The sequence below is a fragment of the Rhopilema esculentum genome, chromosome 17, assembly GCF_057945365.1.
Source record: "Rhopilema esculentum isolate cy_ngs chromosome 17, ASM5794536v1, whole genome shotgun sequence".
In the NCBI taxonomy this organism is placed as follows: Eukaryota; Metazoa; Cnidaria; class Scyphozoa; order Rhizostomeae; family Rhizostomatidae; genus Rhopilema; species Rhopilema esculentum.
In genome coordinates this window covers 2,431,914-2,447,879 of record NC_142831.1, presented here as the reverse complement: position 1 = coordinate 2,447,879, position 15,966 = coordinate 2,431,914, and the positions used below count along the sequence as shown (strand labels likewise).

Here is a 15,966-nt window from a genome sequence, read left to right as displayed (position 1 = left end):
AAATTGTGTTGTGATATAACAAAGGGAAAGCAGCCATGCTTTCTCATTTATTTCAACGAATCAGTATCATGAAACCTGGCCATCAATATGATTTCACGTATCCCACAATGCAATCTGACTTTAAGCTGACAAGTGCCCAATGCCTTCATTTGTTATTGACCTATTTTTGACATATTTCTGTTAATGCCTCCGATTTGAACCTAAACTGCTATTTCAGAAGTAGTTAATAGTCAGAGAAGCGCGACAGCAGTAACCCTTCCATAGCAAGAAGAGTTTGAATGCCTTGAGAACCAGCTCTTTCATTTTGATACATCCAGCGACAGCTACCAAGCCTGACTTGAAAGGATATTAACAAAATAGAAGACTTGTAAATCAAATATGAATGTAAAAATGTGTCCTACATATAAACCCTAAATTTTTTGCATTTTATATACAGAAAGATGTTTGGTGTCCATAGTCTGCTTCTATCCATAAAATGTTTAAAGCATCTGAACTGATGTATTGCTACATCCCTGCAGATTCTCGCTTTGTAGACATCCAATCGTATGCAACCCCCCGACCTTCTTCTTCAACCAGTTTTCTTGTCATCATGATTACCCCCGCAACACCTACCATAACTGCAACGAGGCCGCAACCAACTGCCAATATTAAATCTTTAGTCTGTACGTCACTCCTTTTGCGGCTCAGTTTAAATGTCTAGAATAGAAAAACAACAAGATTTTTTGATAGGTCTACACTTACTAGAGCAATTTTGCTAAAGCAGTTTAAGAATTGTTTACCTTTAGTGGATCTGTTTCAATAACGTTCTTGTTCATCCAGAAATGTTTTGATAGTTTGAAAACGGACAGTACCGAGTGCTCACGTGCCTAGATTATATTTACCCCTAATCTTCAAGAATTCGTAAATACTATCTATGTTTTAATGTCTATTACTCACATGTTACCCGCAGTAACCTTCTAAAGGCTCACTTGTGAGAAAGCTAATTGATTATTGCGAGAGGCGTTCTGCAACTCATCTAATCAAGCCGAGTTCCTCTGCAAAAATTTTGCAAATTACTCTCTCCCTCTACCACTCCCAAATAGTTCCTGCTTTTTTCAAATCACTGTTTTTTTTGTATATTGATTCTCTAAGCGTCCATGCTTACCTCAGCATTATTGTCGTCATCCTCTGTCCCATCTTCTTCAAAACTAAAAGGATTCTCTTCAATATATTCTGCTTCAAGCTCATCTGTTACAGCTGGTTCTCCGCCCTCTGTTGCTTCTAAATCTATTATGCAAGCAAGCACTGTGTCAAAAATTTGCATTCACTGCGACAAGGCATATCTCTTTACAGAATCTATGCACTAAATGTAACAAAATTATGATTAAAGTGCCAAGGTTAAAACTCTAATCAGGGTACAGTTCCCACGACCTTGCACCTCAGCTCACTTGGTATCTTTAGGAATTGTTTCACATTTAGCATTTTCATTGTTTCTACCTACGATTTGCTAAAAATATGAGCTGTACTTGCTGCATATGTTTATGTTTATTGAAAGAAAGCATCTTTGTCTTATACAAAAGTTTAACTTCAATGATGATTCTACGTTCTAATCAAACTATTGTTCTAAAAAGGAATTTGCCTAAACACAGTTTCAGGCAGCCTTTCCACTAGCCTGGGTTAAAACATATCCGGGTTAAAAGTCCATGCATCTCTGGATTTTTGGGGAGATAGGAAGGCTTTGTGCTTAGGAAACCAATATGCTATGAATCCAGTCAAAGTGTCGTCAAATTTCTTACATTTGGGATGGTATTTTCTTGCAACATAGGCTATTAGAGTGTCCTTTGACCCTTTGTCATTCCTTTTTGGGGCACATGACTCTAGACTGTCACAAATGACTGAATAGCAATCTTTGTTAAGCATAAAGGCCAAGTCACAGTCGCGAATTCCACAGCACTGCGATACACATTGCTTCATTGATGTTATTGAGTTGTTTGCTTTCAGGAAACGCCCTGCATTCCTTCCTTCTGCTAATGTGACATTTTTGTCTATTTTGCTTTCTTTGCAATTGATTCTACCAAACGGCTCGGCTATATCCAAACAAACTCCTGAAGGAAACAAAGAACTTCTTTATTATAGTCAATTCGTTGCTTTCTCAAAAAGAATATAAAAACAAGGCCACGTTTTTCTCTGAAGCAAGAACAAAGACTTTTTTAAGACTGTTGTTGAAAATGATCGATTCATTTTCAGATGATCTTGACAGACAACCATGGAGGGAGCCCGGCACTATGAAACAATCAGAAATGCAATGGAGCTGAAAAAACTAATTAGAAAAATTTGGAAATTTTGTAACCTGTATAGTATTCCTAGAAATCTTATCTCAGCCTCTCAACAAATTTAATTCCCCTTTCCCTCCTGTTTGACTATGTTTAATTCAGCCGTGTTTAACTAAATTAGGACTCGATAGACTTTTCACAAGTTTTTCCTAAGGGTCCTCACAGCCTCGTAGCTGCAGGGGGCATGGGAGGCTGTGCTCCCTCCAAATGAAAATTTTGACAAGATCTTGCCCCCTCTGGCTACAGTTTTTTCGAATTATATTTGAAAGTTTGCCATAAATATAATTCCATGAGCTTAATTTAGTCCACATATATCTGCTTGTTGTATATTTGTTTTTTGTTGTAGAACCTGCCCCTCTCAGATATGGTTCTTGCTCGAGTTGGCTATATTCCAATAACGAAAAGTAGATTTGCAATATTTCGTGTGTTTTCTCGTATGTTGCATCTAGTCGCTGCTTTTTTTTGCTTGAATGGAATTAAATCTGATTTAAATTGAGGTAAATCTAAGAAGAAGCGTTCAAGTAAAGAGACTGACTTTTCTATAATTCTCTTTTTGCTTACCGCTATAAAATGACATCAGTGAAAAAAGTATTTTTGCCAACTGCAGCATCCTGTGTTGTTGTAAATACGTCATCAATCATAACGGTGTGTTTTCTTTCAAGCGTTCCCTGGAAGTGATTTTTAATAATATTTATAAAAGAATATTAAAACGAGGCATTGCAAGTTCTATATCGCTGATACTTGTAATTATATTACAACAACCCCACGCGCTCCAAATTTTTCTACCATTATAGATGTAAACAAAACGTCTGATACACGAAAATCCCCTTGAAACCAAATTTGATGTTCGTTTTTGAGATATATTTCTAATACTACTGCATAAAAATTGGACGCAACGGCACAATATACTACCTTTTTTGTATTGTCACTATCAATAGGTGAGCAATTTGCAGAAAAAAATTATTGCTAGAAAAAACAATAAAAAATGCTAAAATATTAAGAAGATGGAGTTCATCATATTAGCTTTTCATATTGAAAAGTTTTTAATTATTCAAGCGAAGCTCACGTTATTAACTTGAACAACAGGTTCCTGCAATGGTTGCAAAATGCTTTAACAAAATATAAACTTTTGTTTTTGAAGTGTTTTGTAACGTATAATTAAGAAATACGTGTGTTGGTTCCATGTGAAGAATTTTCTTATAGCAAAGTACTAACCAAAATTGATAAGATGACATTAAATAGCACAAGGTTTTTCAATAATATTTGAGACACACTCTTGCACATTTCTCGATAAAGGAAATGTTTTATTCCTGGATGCCACCTACAATCTTTGACAGAAGCCCGTGGAACACCCTGCGACCAATGAAAGACTTTGAAGAAACAATTGTTTTTTGGCCGTAAGATACAGAAATATCTCCCCTCCCCCAAAAACAATGTTGGTTGAAAAGCCTGTTACATACCCTAGCTGATAAAGTGACATTGGACGAATTTCAAGCTTTGAAACTGTTGTTATTCAACATTGTTTCAAGGGGAAGAGGGGATGCTACTGAAGTTATGCGAAATTTTAGCTTGGTGAACCAAGATTTTTGGCAAGGATTGTACTTTAGATGCTAGATTTTAATTTGCTCGAGCTACTACCAAATTAGATTAGGTTTAAGACCCAGGTAATTCTTTATGATATACTTCTCTTATCGATCAAACTTAGCTTTTAAGAAGTTAAATTTATGATGTATATTTTGTGTCACAGAAATGTAAAAGTATTAAAGATTTGTTCGAATCATTGCATAGATGATGCTATCATCTATTGACAACCTTTCATTTTGTTCAAGTAATTCTAATGCAATGTATAATTTTCTCTAAAAGTAAACAAAGTTATTTTTGTGAGACTAAAAATTTTTATTCCAGTGCAAATGTTCATTTATGATTTACATTTCATTGAAAGAACATTTTTTGTAGAAATTTGGATTTCCAGGCAGTGTATATGTTTTTAAGTTTGATATTTTGTTGTTCTTCGATTCTTGTCTAAAGAAACACGCAGAAAATACGCTTCATCTTAATCTCTAATTCCCTAAAACTGCTCAAAACATGAAAGAAGAAAGGATCATTCTATTTGAAGCTTTTTATCTGTTAAAATCAACATTTTCTTACCTGCGATTGCTTTTGTTGAGAATTTCGAAACTGCAAAATTTCCAGTCGATCGATGTTAAGGTTAATCCGCCATTATGGATCAAGCGAGCTAGAACACTCTAATCAAATTAAAAGGCAGTGACCTTGACATGCATGGCTGCCTCTTGCTAAAGTAATCTTCTCAAATACTTTACAAGCTGTCAACAAGCAATCAAATCTTGCAGCAGTTTGAAATGTGCAATTGAAGAGTTTTCATAACATTTTTGTCTCCCTGGGCTTTTGAAGAGGTATTTGCGACGCATGTAATCACTGATCAAAAGAAGTCAATCCTTTTGCGAGGCTAGATATTACAATGATCTCGTTGACAAGCCCTAGCAATGTCGCTACCGTTAGTAAAAAGGAAATTAAATACGAGCAATGCTATACGCTCTATACGCTGATGGAAAATAGTTTTCATGAAAAGCTCCATGTGGATCCAAGGTCAAACGCGATTATGGTCAACAAAATACACTCCGTTGGCATTCTAGAGCTTTTGTCCGAATCCTTGTTGCAAAGAAGACATTCATCACACTGAAGATTCATTCCTTATTTGATAGAAAATATTTGATACAGCAATGAAACAAATTATTCATGAACACATAAAAACAACTTTAGTAAACACCAGCAAAGTTAAACCCGTGTTTTAATTGAGAAACCTAACAGAAAAAGTTTATTGCCATTAGTTATCTCGCTATGCCGAAAACACATCATTTTTTGAGCACCATGCACCTCATCAAATGGTTTAAAAAGGGGAGAGCTAAGAAAGTTGTTGCAGAGAATCTCAGCTATAAGGCCTTATTTGGAGAGAGCTCTAATTTTTCAAAAGTTCGATAAGGGCTACAATGCGTAATAATAATGCGTAATAATAAAAATTATTTATACAGGGTTGCATTTTCAGCATCAAAGGTGCTGTTTTCAATAAGGGCCCTGTTTTAAACATATACAATATTAGAAAAATCTCAACTTTAAAAAGGAGTTACTTACTATCAGAATCTTGAAACTAAAGCTTTAAGATCATTCTCTACTTTACAATCTCTCTTACGATAAAAAATGTTCTCTCAACTTAGATTTAAGAATAACAAGCGATTTCAGGGAATTTTTGTCTCGTGGAAGTTCGTTAAAACAGTACGGTCCTTGAAAGTAAAGGAATCTTTTCGCAGTTTCTGTTTTAACCAAAGGCAGTCTAAGCAATGATTTATTGTTTCTTGCTTCGTGTTGATGGTCAACATTGTCTGTGTAATTTCTGAGGGCTGGTATGCAAGTTCCTTCATTAAATTTGAACATCTGTATGTCAGCTTTCATCTTTTTTTATTATTGATCGAAATAAGGCCACATCTGTTGTCTGCCTGCAATCCATATATTACTTTTTGCGCTCTTTTTGTACACTTTCAAATTTCTTCATCATTGTATCAGAAACTTTGATAACTGGCGTTGAACAGTAAAGCGATGTTAGGAGAATGAAAGAATTGTATACCGCTTTAGCAGCAAAAATCAACAGTGAATCACACACGGGACAACAGCTTTATTTGGACATTTACCATACGGACTACGCTGCCCTTCAATTCAAGTTTTTTTTCACTTCAACTGACTATATGACGATGAGAACATAGGTAATTTTTAGATAGAGATAACCTGTTCTTGACAAGTATATGGAAAATGGGCCACAGGTTTTTCTTTGTTGTTTTTGTTCCCTTCCTGTCGTAGTTAAGATATGAGCTTCCATGAAAATTCAAAACCCTTGAAATCCTAGTCGAAACCCTAAGCTTTCTTGGATGTTATCAAAAACTAGTAGACAAATGTTTGAAGTCTTTTTGAAGTTAATAAACCCAGCTTTGACATCGTAAAATATGTCGATTTTTTAATGTTTTTGCCGACAATAACATCAGTTGACCTGACTTTCACAAGACTGAAAAATGCATTGTTGATGAAACAAAGTTTCGGCAAAAACGAACTTGCAAACAACGAAAATTGCATTTTTTGGCATGTTTTAGATTATTTCACATTAACACATCAAAATAAGATTTAAGCTACTAAACTCTTCGTCACTCTTCCTTGTAAAATTTTGTTAACTTAGCAGGGTATTTTTCAGACTTGGATTCCTCAGCGTTTCGGTTTCTTTTTATACAGGACATTGGAGTGCTCTGCACTGAAATCTCTATGTCACAAGAATTCTTCTGTCTGTTGACTAGTGTTGATGATACCATAGCTGTTGGCTTAAATGCATATTATGCACAGAATTACAAAATTAAACCACGTTTATTTTTGTGAATAAAGAAAATGCTATCTAGTGATAGCGTATCGAAGGGGGAGAGTTGCTATCTCATATTTGCAAAATAAGGTTATGAGCTATCAATCATGTAGAAATAATGTCATGCAAATCTGTCACTTAATGGTCTTTCTTAGAAACAGTTGATATGTAGCAAATTTAGAAAAATCGATGTTAAAATAAGAACAAGATTAAGAACGCGTGCGCCGCAAATAATAAAAAAATGAGAACTTCGAGCCTTGGAAAAATTATTCGCTTTTTCTAAAAAAGATTGCATAGCGCCAATGGTCTGATCTCAATAAAATTTCCGTTGCCAATATCCGGCCAGCGCATAACAACCCGGAATCTGAAGACGTGAAAACACTTCAAAAAGTGAAACCCGGAGTCATGTAGCTGAGGCCAAAATCATAAAAATATTTTCATGGATTATGGGGGTAATATGTAGAACAGATAGATTAAAACATATGAGCTTGAACTATTCAAATGAGAATTGGAAGCTGAAATTTGGAGTGGGTTGCAGATATAATTTTTTGAAAATTCTGTTAATGTAGCAAAACTTCTATGATTTTCCAATAAATTCGATCCTTTGCCCCCTTCCTTCTCTCCTTTTATTACCAGCCATTGTGTCACTGCAGCTACTTGGTTTTATGGATTGTGGCTACTTGGTTTACCCGAAAATTTGAGCCTTTCCCTTCTGAGCCCCCCTAGCACTACACCTGCTAGAATCATTTTTCAGTCGTCAATGTTTAAATTTATCTAGCAAGACCATTTAGCTATTAAGTACAAGCTGCTTCAAAGTGAGACTCAGTTCCAGGACCCCAAACATCAAGCACCTGTAACCTTTGATTTTCTGAGCATTCGCCATTTACCAAGGTCAGGTACCCGCTATTTTGATCGCTTTTTGTTATTTCTTTGTCTCAATCTCGAATTCTTAATGCGTGAAATTCGTGTAAAAACAAAATGGTGAATGGATAGTATAAAGACAAAGGTAGGCTCTCACTAATGCAATTATGTTTCTTAACCTAATTCTTGTTCGATATTCCATTAATTGCAAACTAACTCCAAAAAGCTTTTGTTTTAATGTTGGCCAGCTGTTGATTCGGTGGGTGATCTGCTCAAGAACTTATGCAAATTTATCATTGTTTATTTCGATTCACCTTTGTCACCCAAGCATGATTTAGTTTTCAGTTATTCCTATATTTACGTATATTTGTATTCAATTATTCATATTTCTAAGTAAAAAGTATTTGTTTATTTCAAAAGAAACTATAATTGTGCTTTCTAAGCCTAAAATACAAATTTTCTAATCATCGCCATCTTTGATTTTGCAAAATTGTATTATATCCATGTGTCATTATCACTGAGCCTTTCATGAAAACTATTTTCTATCAGCGTATAGCATTGCTCGTACTTAATTTCCTTTTTACTAACGGTGGCGAAATTGCTAGGGCTTGTCAAAGAACATCTTTCTTTCTATATCCTAAGTAAGAAGATCACTTTGATAGAACAATGAATAAGAACAAATGGCATTCAAAAATAAAATTTAAGTTGGCAATTTTCGTAAGACCTTTTCAATGATGTAAATTCAAAGTAAAAGCATTTGCCAAACGAAAACTGGATTTTCCGAATAAAAATCCCTTCTTTACACAAAAGATGTCTTCTACCTAAAATAATTTGCGATCGCAGCTTTGAACAAATGACTGGAATAAAATTCAATGTTAGATAGAGTATAGAATGAAAACTCTGTTTTGTAATAATGAATCGAGCATAAAATGATTAAATATCGTATGTAAGATAAAGTGTACTTATAGGCCATCAATCTTGAAATCAACCTTGTTCATGGAATTCGAAACATCTTTGATTAATACAAGAGCTATTAACTAAAGTAGTGAGCAAGAGAAAAATAGAGGACCTTCTTCCTTTCACTAGTGATTGGATTGGAAGTGCCTGTAAAGCCAAAAAATTTTCCTATCTTTGTTTCCATTATTTATCCAACAGGCCTAAGAACAGAACGTTCTTGTACATTTCTATCGAAAATAAGCGATGAATTCTTTAACATTTAAACTGATTACAACTTTGCAGTCTGTTCTTGAAATTGGACATCAACTTAGATGCTGTCGAAATATGCAACATCCTAAGAACCTCTCTAAAACAATTTGTTTCTTTTCAGGATGGTACTTCTTGCAAGAATATACTTCAATAGAAAAGATGATTTTGACCCATCATGAAGAAGCGCTTAAATATTATTATATTGTTCTTCAGTACTATTTTGTTGCCCGCACTACCTATAGAAGGTAAGTTTTTTCATATCAAATGGAGAGATTCGAGCTTTGGACGTCTATCATAGACGTCTTTCATATCATAGACGTCTATCATATTTTGTTGGTAACTAACGTTAGGAAACTTTCCAGCGTTAAAAAATTACTTTCATCAAGCTTTTATTAAGTTTTCATAATTTGGCCTAATGCTGAATGTATTCGTCGCATGTTTGAGTCCAGACCTGGTCATGTCAACTTCTCCCATTTGTTCTCAAATACCCTGTTCTCCTATCTTTAAAGCTGGGTTAGTTTGATCAAAACTCTCCTTATGCAAGTTAAGGAAATGATATTAACATTAATGGATGATAAAACCTTATAACTGTGGTGAAAAAGTGCACAAATATATTGATGTAACAATTGATGGTTCTCAGCAACATAGCGAGTATCTGACATGCAAATCCAACAGATAGCAAACCAAATTAAACCTTTTTCTGCAGTTCAGCTTGCTCCCTTAAGTCTCAATGAAAGACTACACCTCCTTACATTTCCCATGCAAACATAATCTCAAGCCCATTTGGTAATATATCTCGTGACTTTAACTATGCCATTATTAGAAGACCATGTGCCACACAGCGATTAATTATTGACCAATCTTTTTAAAGGTTGTCCTCTACTTCGATAATTTTCTTTTGTGTTCGCTGTGTGAACTGCTTGGTTTCTAGCAAATTGTTTGCAAGAGAAAAATTTCCTTTCTGTGATCAAAGAGACCCCTATGCACGGTAGCAGTGTCACACGAGCAACAAGTTTGAGATGGAGGTTAGACCTTTAGTTATAGTAAGTCTAAGTTGGTCAATGTGGTGTTAACATTTTCTTTCAATTCAGATTCTGAGTCATCTGCTAGCAAAGGACCAAAGTTTTTGGAATATTTCAACTTCCTGCAAAGCGATAATACACTCCTTTCAAGACGGAAGCGGATATCAGATCTGGTCATAGATAACGATCATAGATCCCAACAGCTTCCTTCATCAGAGTACGCTGGAGACCAAAGCCCGTCAACTGTCACAGAAAGAAGCGTTGATGCAAACAGCCGCAACTCAAAGGTTGTAGAATCCATTGAAAAGTACAAGAAGGCTATGTAGCTAGAGATAACCTACTTACTGAATCTAAGGATATCCTAGAGAAGGGGCAGAGAAATAAGAAATGGCCTCTAGGTCTGCCTAGATAAAGAAGGTCTTTGATCTTCCTCAAAATTTCTCGACACCTTCCATGAATATAGTAGCAACTGATTGCTTACCTATAAACGAAATAGTCTCATAGAGTCTTAGCACGTCACTGAGAAATTTTTTAGCAAACACTAACCAAAACAACATGATCAACGAACTTTTATAAAACTATCTTTTGATGGCACAAAACTTGTAAATGGCAGAGTGTCAGACGAAAAGCTTTAGTTTACTAAATGTTTGCTTTTTTCAAAGCCTTTTATAAAACTGCTTTACATTCTTGTGTTATTTTCTGGGTATCATGTCATCACAACATAAAATCACTTTTTATATGTTTAAATTTTAGGTTGTCCTACCAAATATAGTAACAATATCGTCAAATGTCGTCCCAAATGATGATGACGATTCGGGTGACGCAGATCAAGCAGAATCCGGCAATAATGCAAAAGTTTTTAATCCCCATGAGAAAATGATCGTTGACTCGGCAGGTATTGTATCTTTTACTTCGTAGTTTTTTTTTACAGAAAACTGAATTCACAGAAAACTGAATTCTTTTACTTCGTAGTTTTTATCAATTCGTTCAATTTTCAGAAGCCAACTCGAATAAAAATATATTTGCTTTTATATTTAAAAACAAGCTAACTGTGTTTACATATCGGCTAATATATTTCAATCAAGAATTGACCAATCATTGAATGTGTTTCTATTCAAGCACTTTAGTGATTGGCTACTATTGATTGACAGATGTCTTAAAAGTACCTTAAAAGGACTGCGTATACCCAACTTGTCAAGCCACGCATCAAAAAAACGGTTTGCGATTGGTTAGTATTCTTGCGATGCAAAACTGCTCACGTGAAAAGCTGACCTCGCAGCAGGATAGATAAACAGAACGACCGTAGTGACTGGGGCGATGACATGGAAAATCACATGTTTCTAAAAACCCCGCAGAGCTGCTTGCTTTAGCTGGAAACATTACCTTTAAGGCGCTTTTTGGGTCGATTGCCTTTAATAATGCTGGTCATTGGAATAACATTTCACATTATTATCTTATAAACAATTTGTTTTATGTTGATGATTCATTCTTGGCAGCTATTTCAATTAATCATTAACGAGATGTTACAATGCATAACTGTGAATTCAAGCCTATCCCCAATATTCTAATTTTCTCTCTCCAGATATTTTGTGGCCTAAAGGACGCTACGGTTTGCCTAGGACAATCCATGGATGCCCAGTATCAAAGGGATTTGTATGGAAAGAAGGCTATCGTTATCATGACACCGAAGATGATGGGACTGAAAACGAGCATTCAGACAACTTCCATCTTGCAAGTAACTTCACTGAAGATGGAATCCGTCATGAATTTTGCATTAAAGATTCCGACATTGGTGACAGCGAGTGAGTTCTTTTATCAGTATAACAATAGTTATATATTTGTTTTAGCAGGGGTGCCATGTCGGCAACTGGAATCCAGTCACTTCTTTCAATTTGCAATGACCTTTTTCGGAACATTTTTGAGTTATTAGTCTACAGACAGCATGTATTATACTTTATGCCACGATCATTTATCCAATGCCAATTTCATCAGATTCTGCTCAAAGGCCCATTTCGATTAATTCAAACTTCATTTAGTTTCTGGTCTATCACTTAGCAACAGATCACATATCCAACTCCATCCCTTTCTAAGTTCTTTGTCATTTCTATTTGAGAAATGAATATCGATCTTGAAGGAAAGGAATATCTTTAACAGTTTTCTCTGCTTCGTTGTAGTTTTAAAATCCACGTTACTTTCAAATTTCTTCTCTCTCTTTCTCCTTGTTATAAAAAGGTGATGACTTTGTTGATGATTATAATAATAATAACAATACTGATGATGTTGATGATGATGATGCAAAAATACAATTTGTTCAAAGTTGGCGTATAAATCTAATAGTTTTGATATATCGAATTGATGCCAAATATTATAGTTATCAAAAGTATTTACAATGTATGAGAAGTATATAAGAGAAAATAAGAGATAATAAGAGATCATGGAAGAAGAAAACCTAACTTAGAAATGAATGTTTTACACAGTCTACAGTCACACTCACGTTTTGTGGGTCCTTATTTCTTTTAAAAAATCTTTCGATGATTGGGACCCTCTTAATCCGTGAGGTAACGTTTGCCACAGCATTTGACCAAAATTTGTCACATTGATCTAAATGAAAAGCTGTTCATATTGATTTTGCAAGTTAACCAGCGTCATTTGTTTCCTCAAACAGATGGCCTCCTGGAAAATATTGCATCTACAAAAAAGGACCCGAATGTCCAGGCTCCATGATCGAAGGCTTTGTTATCTGGGATGACGAGAACACTGACAACCAAAACGAACGTGGAGGAGCACTGCCTGAAGGACTCTACTCTGACGATACGAAAATATATTTTTGTTGCCAAACAGAGGGTGCCGTGAACAAACCAATTGAATTGCCGACTGAAAAAGACTTCTTACTATTTTCTTTCCAATCTACTAAATGCCAGAAGGTGATTTTGAAGTAAATTTTTTTTAAAGTATTGTGTCATGTAATGAATTGCAACGTAATTGAGTATATTGAAAGCAACATACTTTCTAATCCTTGCCTTTTACCTATAAGATATAGGGTGAAACAGCGAAGAGCATGAATAGTAACTCAAATTATTGACACCTAAAGGATAATTCGTTTACATGTCAGCTTGTGACATAAAAACTTCAGTAATTTTTTTTGATGCGTTAATGGCTCTGTTATTTTTCTTCAAGAACTGAAGTTGATTCCACTTTCACTATCCAAAATTCTCTCATTTTCGTAGGTTCGCAACATGAAGTCATCAAGTGAATTTTTGAAATTCGATGATGAAGACCATGGCAACATCGACTACGAGGGAGGAGCTTACCCTTATGGTATACACAAAGCTCAGAAGGACCACATGCTGTTTCTATGCTATTACGAACCAGATAATAAAGGTTGAGTACTTTGTGCTAGCTGACAATTTACCTAAAGAGATGATAGTAGTGCCGCTGTATACCCATTCCAAATGTACTGCACTAGCTAGTTTTTCTTTAGGCCAATTCCAGTTTTAGTCATGAGCAAAGCGAAAACATATTTCAAAAAAATTAACGTTTTCAAAAAACCCCATGGCCTCCATACTATTAGTATAAGCCAGCATGTTGGAAGACTGGAACGTGAATTTATCTTGTTATGAACCAGATTTTCTTTAAAGATGGTCGCTTGTCCCTCCAGTTCTGACAAAGCCTGCTTGCTACAGCTAGGCCAGTATGTTTGGTATGCTATGTTTATTCAGGTTAGGCAAAGAACAACTGTTTATACAGGGTGTTTACATGTAGAAAAAAGAGTTAGAAAAGTCTCAAGTTTGAAAGGTTATTTCTGTGCTCTTTAAGTTTAAATTTAAGTTTTGTGCAAATTTAAATTTTCTTCTTCTTAAATGTTAATTTTTTCTGAAAGGAAAGCTGGTGTCCATTTTTGTTTATGCAAATGGAAAAAAATAATGTCGGTATGAAATGTTTAGAGCAGATACTAGAAATTTGCCTGCATCCGAAATCTATTTTGAAAGGAAATAATTATCTTACAGCATTGTCTGGCAAAGCAAGGCCGCTTCAAAAGATACCAAACCGCGGTCGAGAGCACGGAGAAAACGATGTGGCCAGTGAAGATCAACGAGCTCTCCAGAAGTCGGAGGAAATGATGAAAGCATTCCTGACAGCAACAGGGGGTGAGGAAGATGAATTGAATAAAAGTGAAAGGACTAGAACGATAATTAAAACAATAAAGGTAAGAATTTGTGCATAGAGGCAGGGATGGCAAGTTCTAGTAGCCATTGATGATGTCTGTCACGTGTGAATTCGCCATGAAATCCCTTTGGTGGAAGTTTGCATTAAAAATTGATTGAAATTCCGATACTGTAGATTCATCCAGTTATAATTTCAATCTAATTTCAACTTTATCATAATTGGAAAAATTCCAGGAATTAACACAGATTGCTTAAAATGATGACAACAGATTTAACATTCAAACAATCATTATTTGGTATAAAAGGTAAAAATGGCTTTGAAAAAAGCAAACATTTTGAAACATACTAAAGCCTTTCATCTGACACTCTTCAGAATTTAAGACATCAGAACATACATCGAAAACTCAAAGCTAGGAAATACTTAAAAACTTAGTTGTGGATCGAAATAGGTCAATTAGAAACGCGTGCCCAAGCAGAGCCGCTTGCCTATTGAAAACATTACCGATGAAGTTTTACCAATAATAACTCACGTGTTATTGGTAGAGCTCAATTGTTCTTCCATCTAGCAGTTTTGGAATCTATCTACATAGAAATGAAAGCAACCGCTCTTGTGTAGACAGAAGGATCTCTTTTTCACCTTAGGAGTGGGCAACATTTACAGTCATGTGCTTTCCTTTCTGATTGGCATATTTCGATCCACAACTGGATATAAATATTTCCTAGCGTAGAGTTTTTAATCTATGCTCTGACGTTTTTTACTCTGAAGGGTATCAGACGAAAAGCATAAGCATGCTTTAAAATGTATTCCTCTTCCAAAGCCATATCTAACTTCATGAAAATTCTTTACATTATTGATCAGAAAATGAGGAGCTAACACTTACAGGTCAAAGCAGTAATTCAAACGAAGCTTGAAGCAGAGCTTGGCGTATTTTAATCATTATAACCAACTGTCTTTTGAACTTTTGAACGTGTCATAAAACTTTTCGGTTCTACCTTGAACCATCATTGGGAAATAATGACTAGAAACACTTTTAGCAAAAAAAACAATTGGGTTGTCATGTAATTAAACTGGTTTATCATACAAAAAACCAGACAAGTTCAAAAGCTGCAGATTACCTATTATCTTGCTATGAAAGTCTGTGCAGTGTGCTAAATTTATTTTTGTTTTTGTATGGCTAGGTTCCTGTAAAGAGCAAAAGCTATCCCATTGCCATAATAGTTGGTCTCGTGTTGGGTGGAGTAGTAGTTAGTTCAACGATTATTGTATTGGCAAAGTACATTGTGAACAGGCAGTACATTGACCAATCAAGTCTGAATATGGTCGAAACAAACTGGACACAACCAGATGGATCAAATATGATAGACGTAGAAAGTGACGACGACTTTTCAATGGGTGGTTCCGAGGTCGGTGAGAACGAAATGGACGAGCTGGTAGAAGATCAGCTTTTACCGGATTCTGAGTTAAAAACCGGACTTGAATTGATGTTTTTGAAGCAGCAAAGACATTACTGGAACCAAAGACAAAGGAAAGACCGCCCAAAAAGTCATGAAATGTAGAGTAATTGTAGAGATCGCTTTGAATCAACTGTAACTAAAAGATTACAAGTTTAGTTTGGTAGAAGTGACCTTAAAATTCATCTAATGTATAAGGTTTATGTAGGATACTTAAATCGTATTTATTTGGATGTATATGAATACTATGATGAAGAACGATTTATATGAAATAGCCATATTTGCTAATAGATGACACAAATGCATTAACTGTCTTATTGTTTTTAATGGTTTCTTTGGAATAGAAAATTAGTATTCTTTATAGCATGTTATTGTAAATAATACTAAGTTGATATGATATTTGTCAGAGTACTGTTCAGATCGTATTTAGCGTTTTTCGTAATTCTGTAATGGATTACTTTGCTGTCTTTATGGATTAAAGAAATACCTTGGAAATGTCGCCTGTGTGTCAACTTCTCAAGTTCGCCTCGGAA

General features: G+C 35.1%; 2 protein-coding genes across 3 annotated transcripts; one reads left to right on the top strand and one right to left on the bottom strand.

The window, feature by feature from the left end:
- Nucleotides 1-372: 372 nt before the first annotated feature.
- LOC135696284 (uncharacterized) lies at nt 373-4,618 on the bottom strand. Of its 2 annotated transcripts, none has more exons than XM_065215635.2 (5): nt 4,461-4,618; nt 2,874-2,980; nt 1,776-2,084; nt 1,145-1,266; nt 373-696 (listed from the first exon to the last, which is right to left on the bottom strand). In XM_065215635.2, the coding sequence occupies exons 2-5, from the start codon at nt 2,944-2,946 to the stop codon at nt 505-507; spliced, it is 696 nt and encodes a 231-aa protein (XP_065071707.1). In that variant the 5' UTR covers nt 2,947-2,980; nt 4,461-4,618; the 3' UTR covers nt 373-504. The 2 variants fall into 2 exon arrangements, with proteins under 2 accessions (XP_065071707.1, XP_088969693.1); XM_089113567.1 differs by having other exon boundaries at nt 2,874-2,990; nt 4,461-4,485.
- Nucleotides 4,619-7,585: 2,967 nt separating this feature from the next.
- LOC135695808 (uncharacterized) lies at nt 7,586-15,928 on the top strand. The gene is made up of 9 exons (XM_065214991.2): nt 7,586-7,732; nt 8,915-9,038; nt 9,885-10,102; nt 10,569-10,710; nt 11,398-11,617; nt 12,481-12,739; nt 13,043-13,196; nt 13,823-14,022; nt 15,161-15,928. Exons 2-9 carry the CDS (start codon nt 8,969-8,971, stop codon nt 15,536-15,538), a joined length of 1,641 nt encoding a protein of 546 aa, XP_065071063.2. The 5' UTR covers nt 7,586-7,732; nt 8,915-8,968; the 3' UTR covers nt 15,539-15,928.
- Nucleotides 15,929-15,966: the final 38 nt, after the last annotated feature.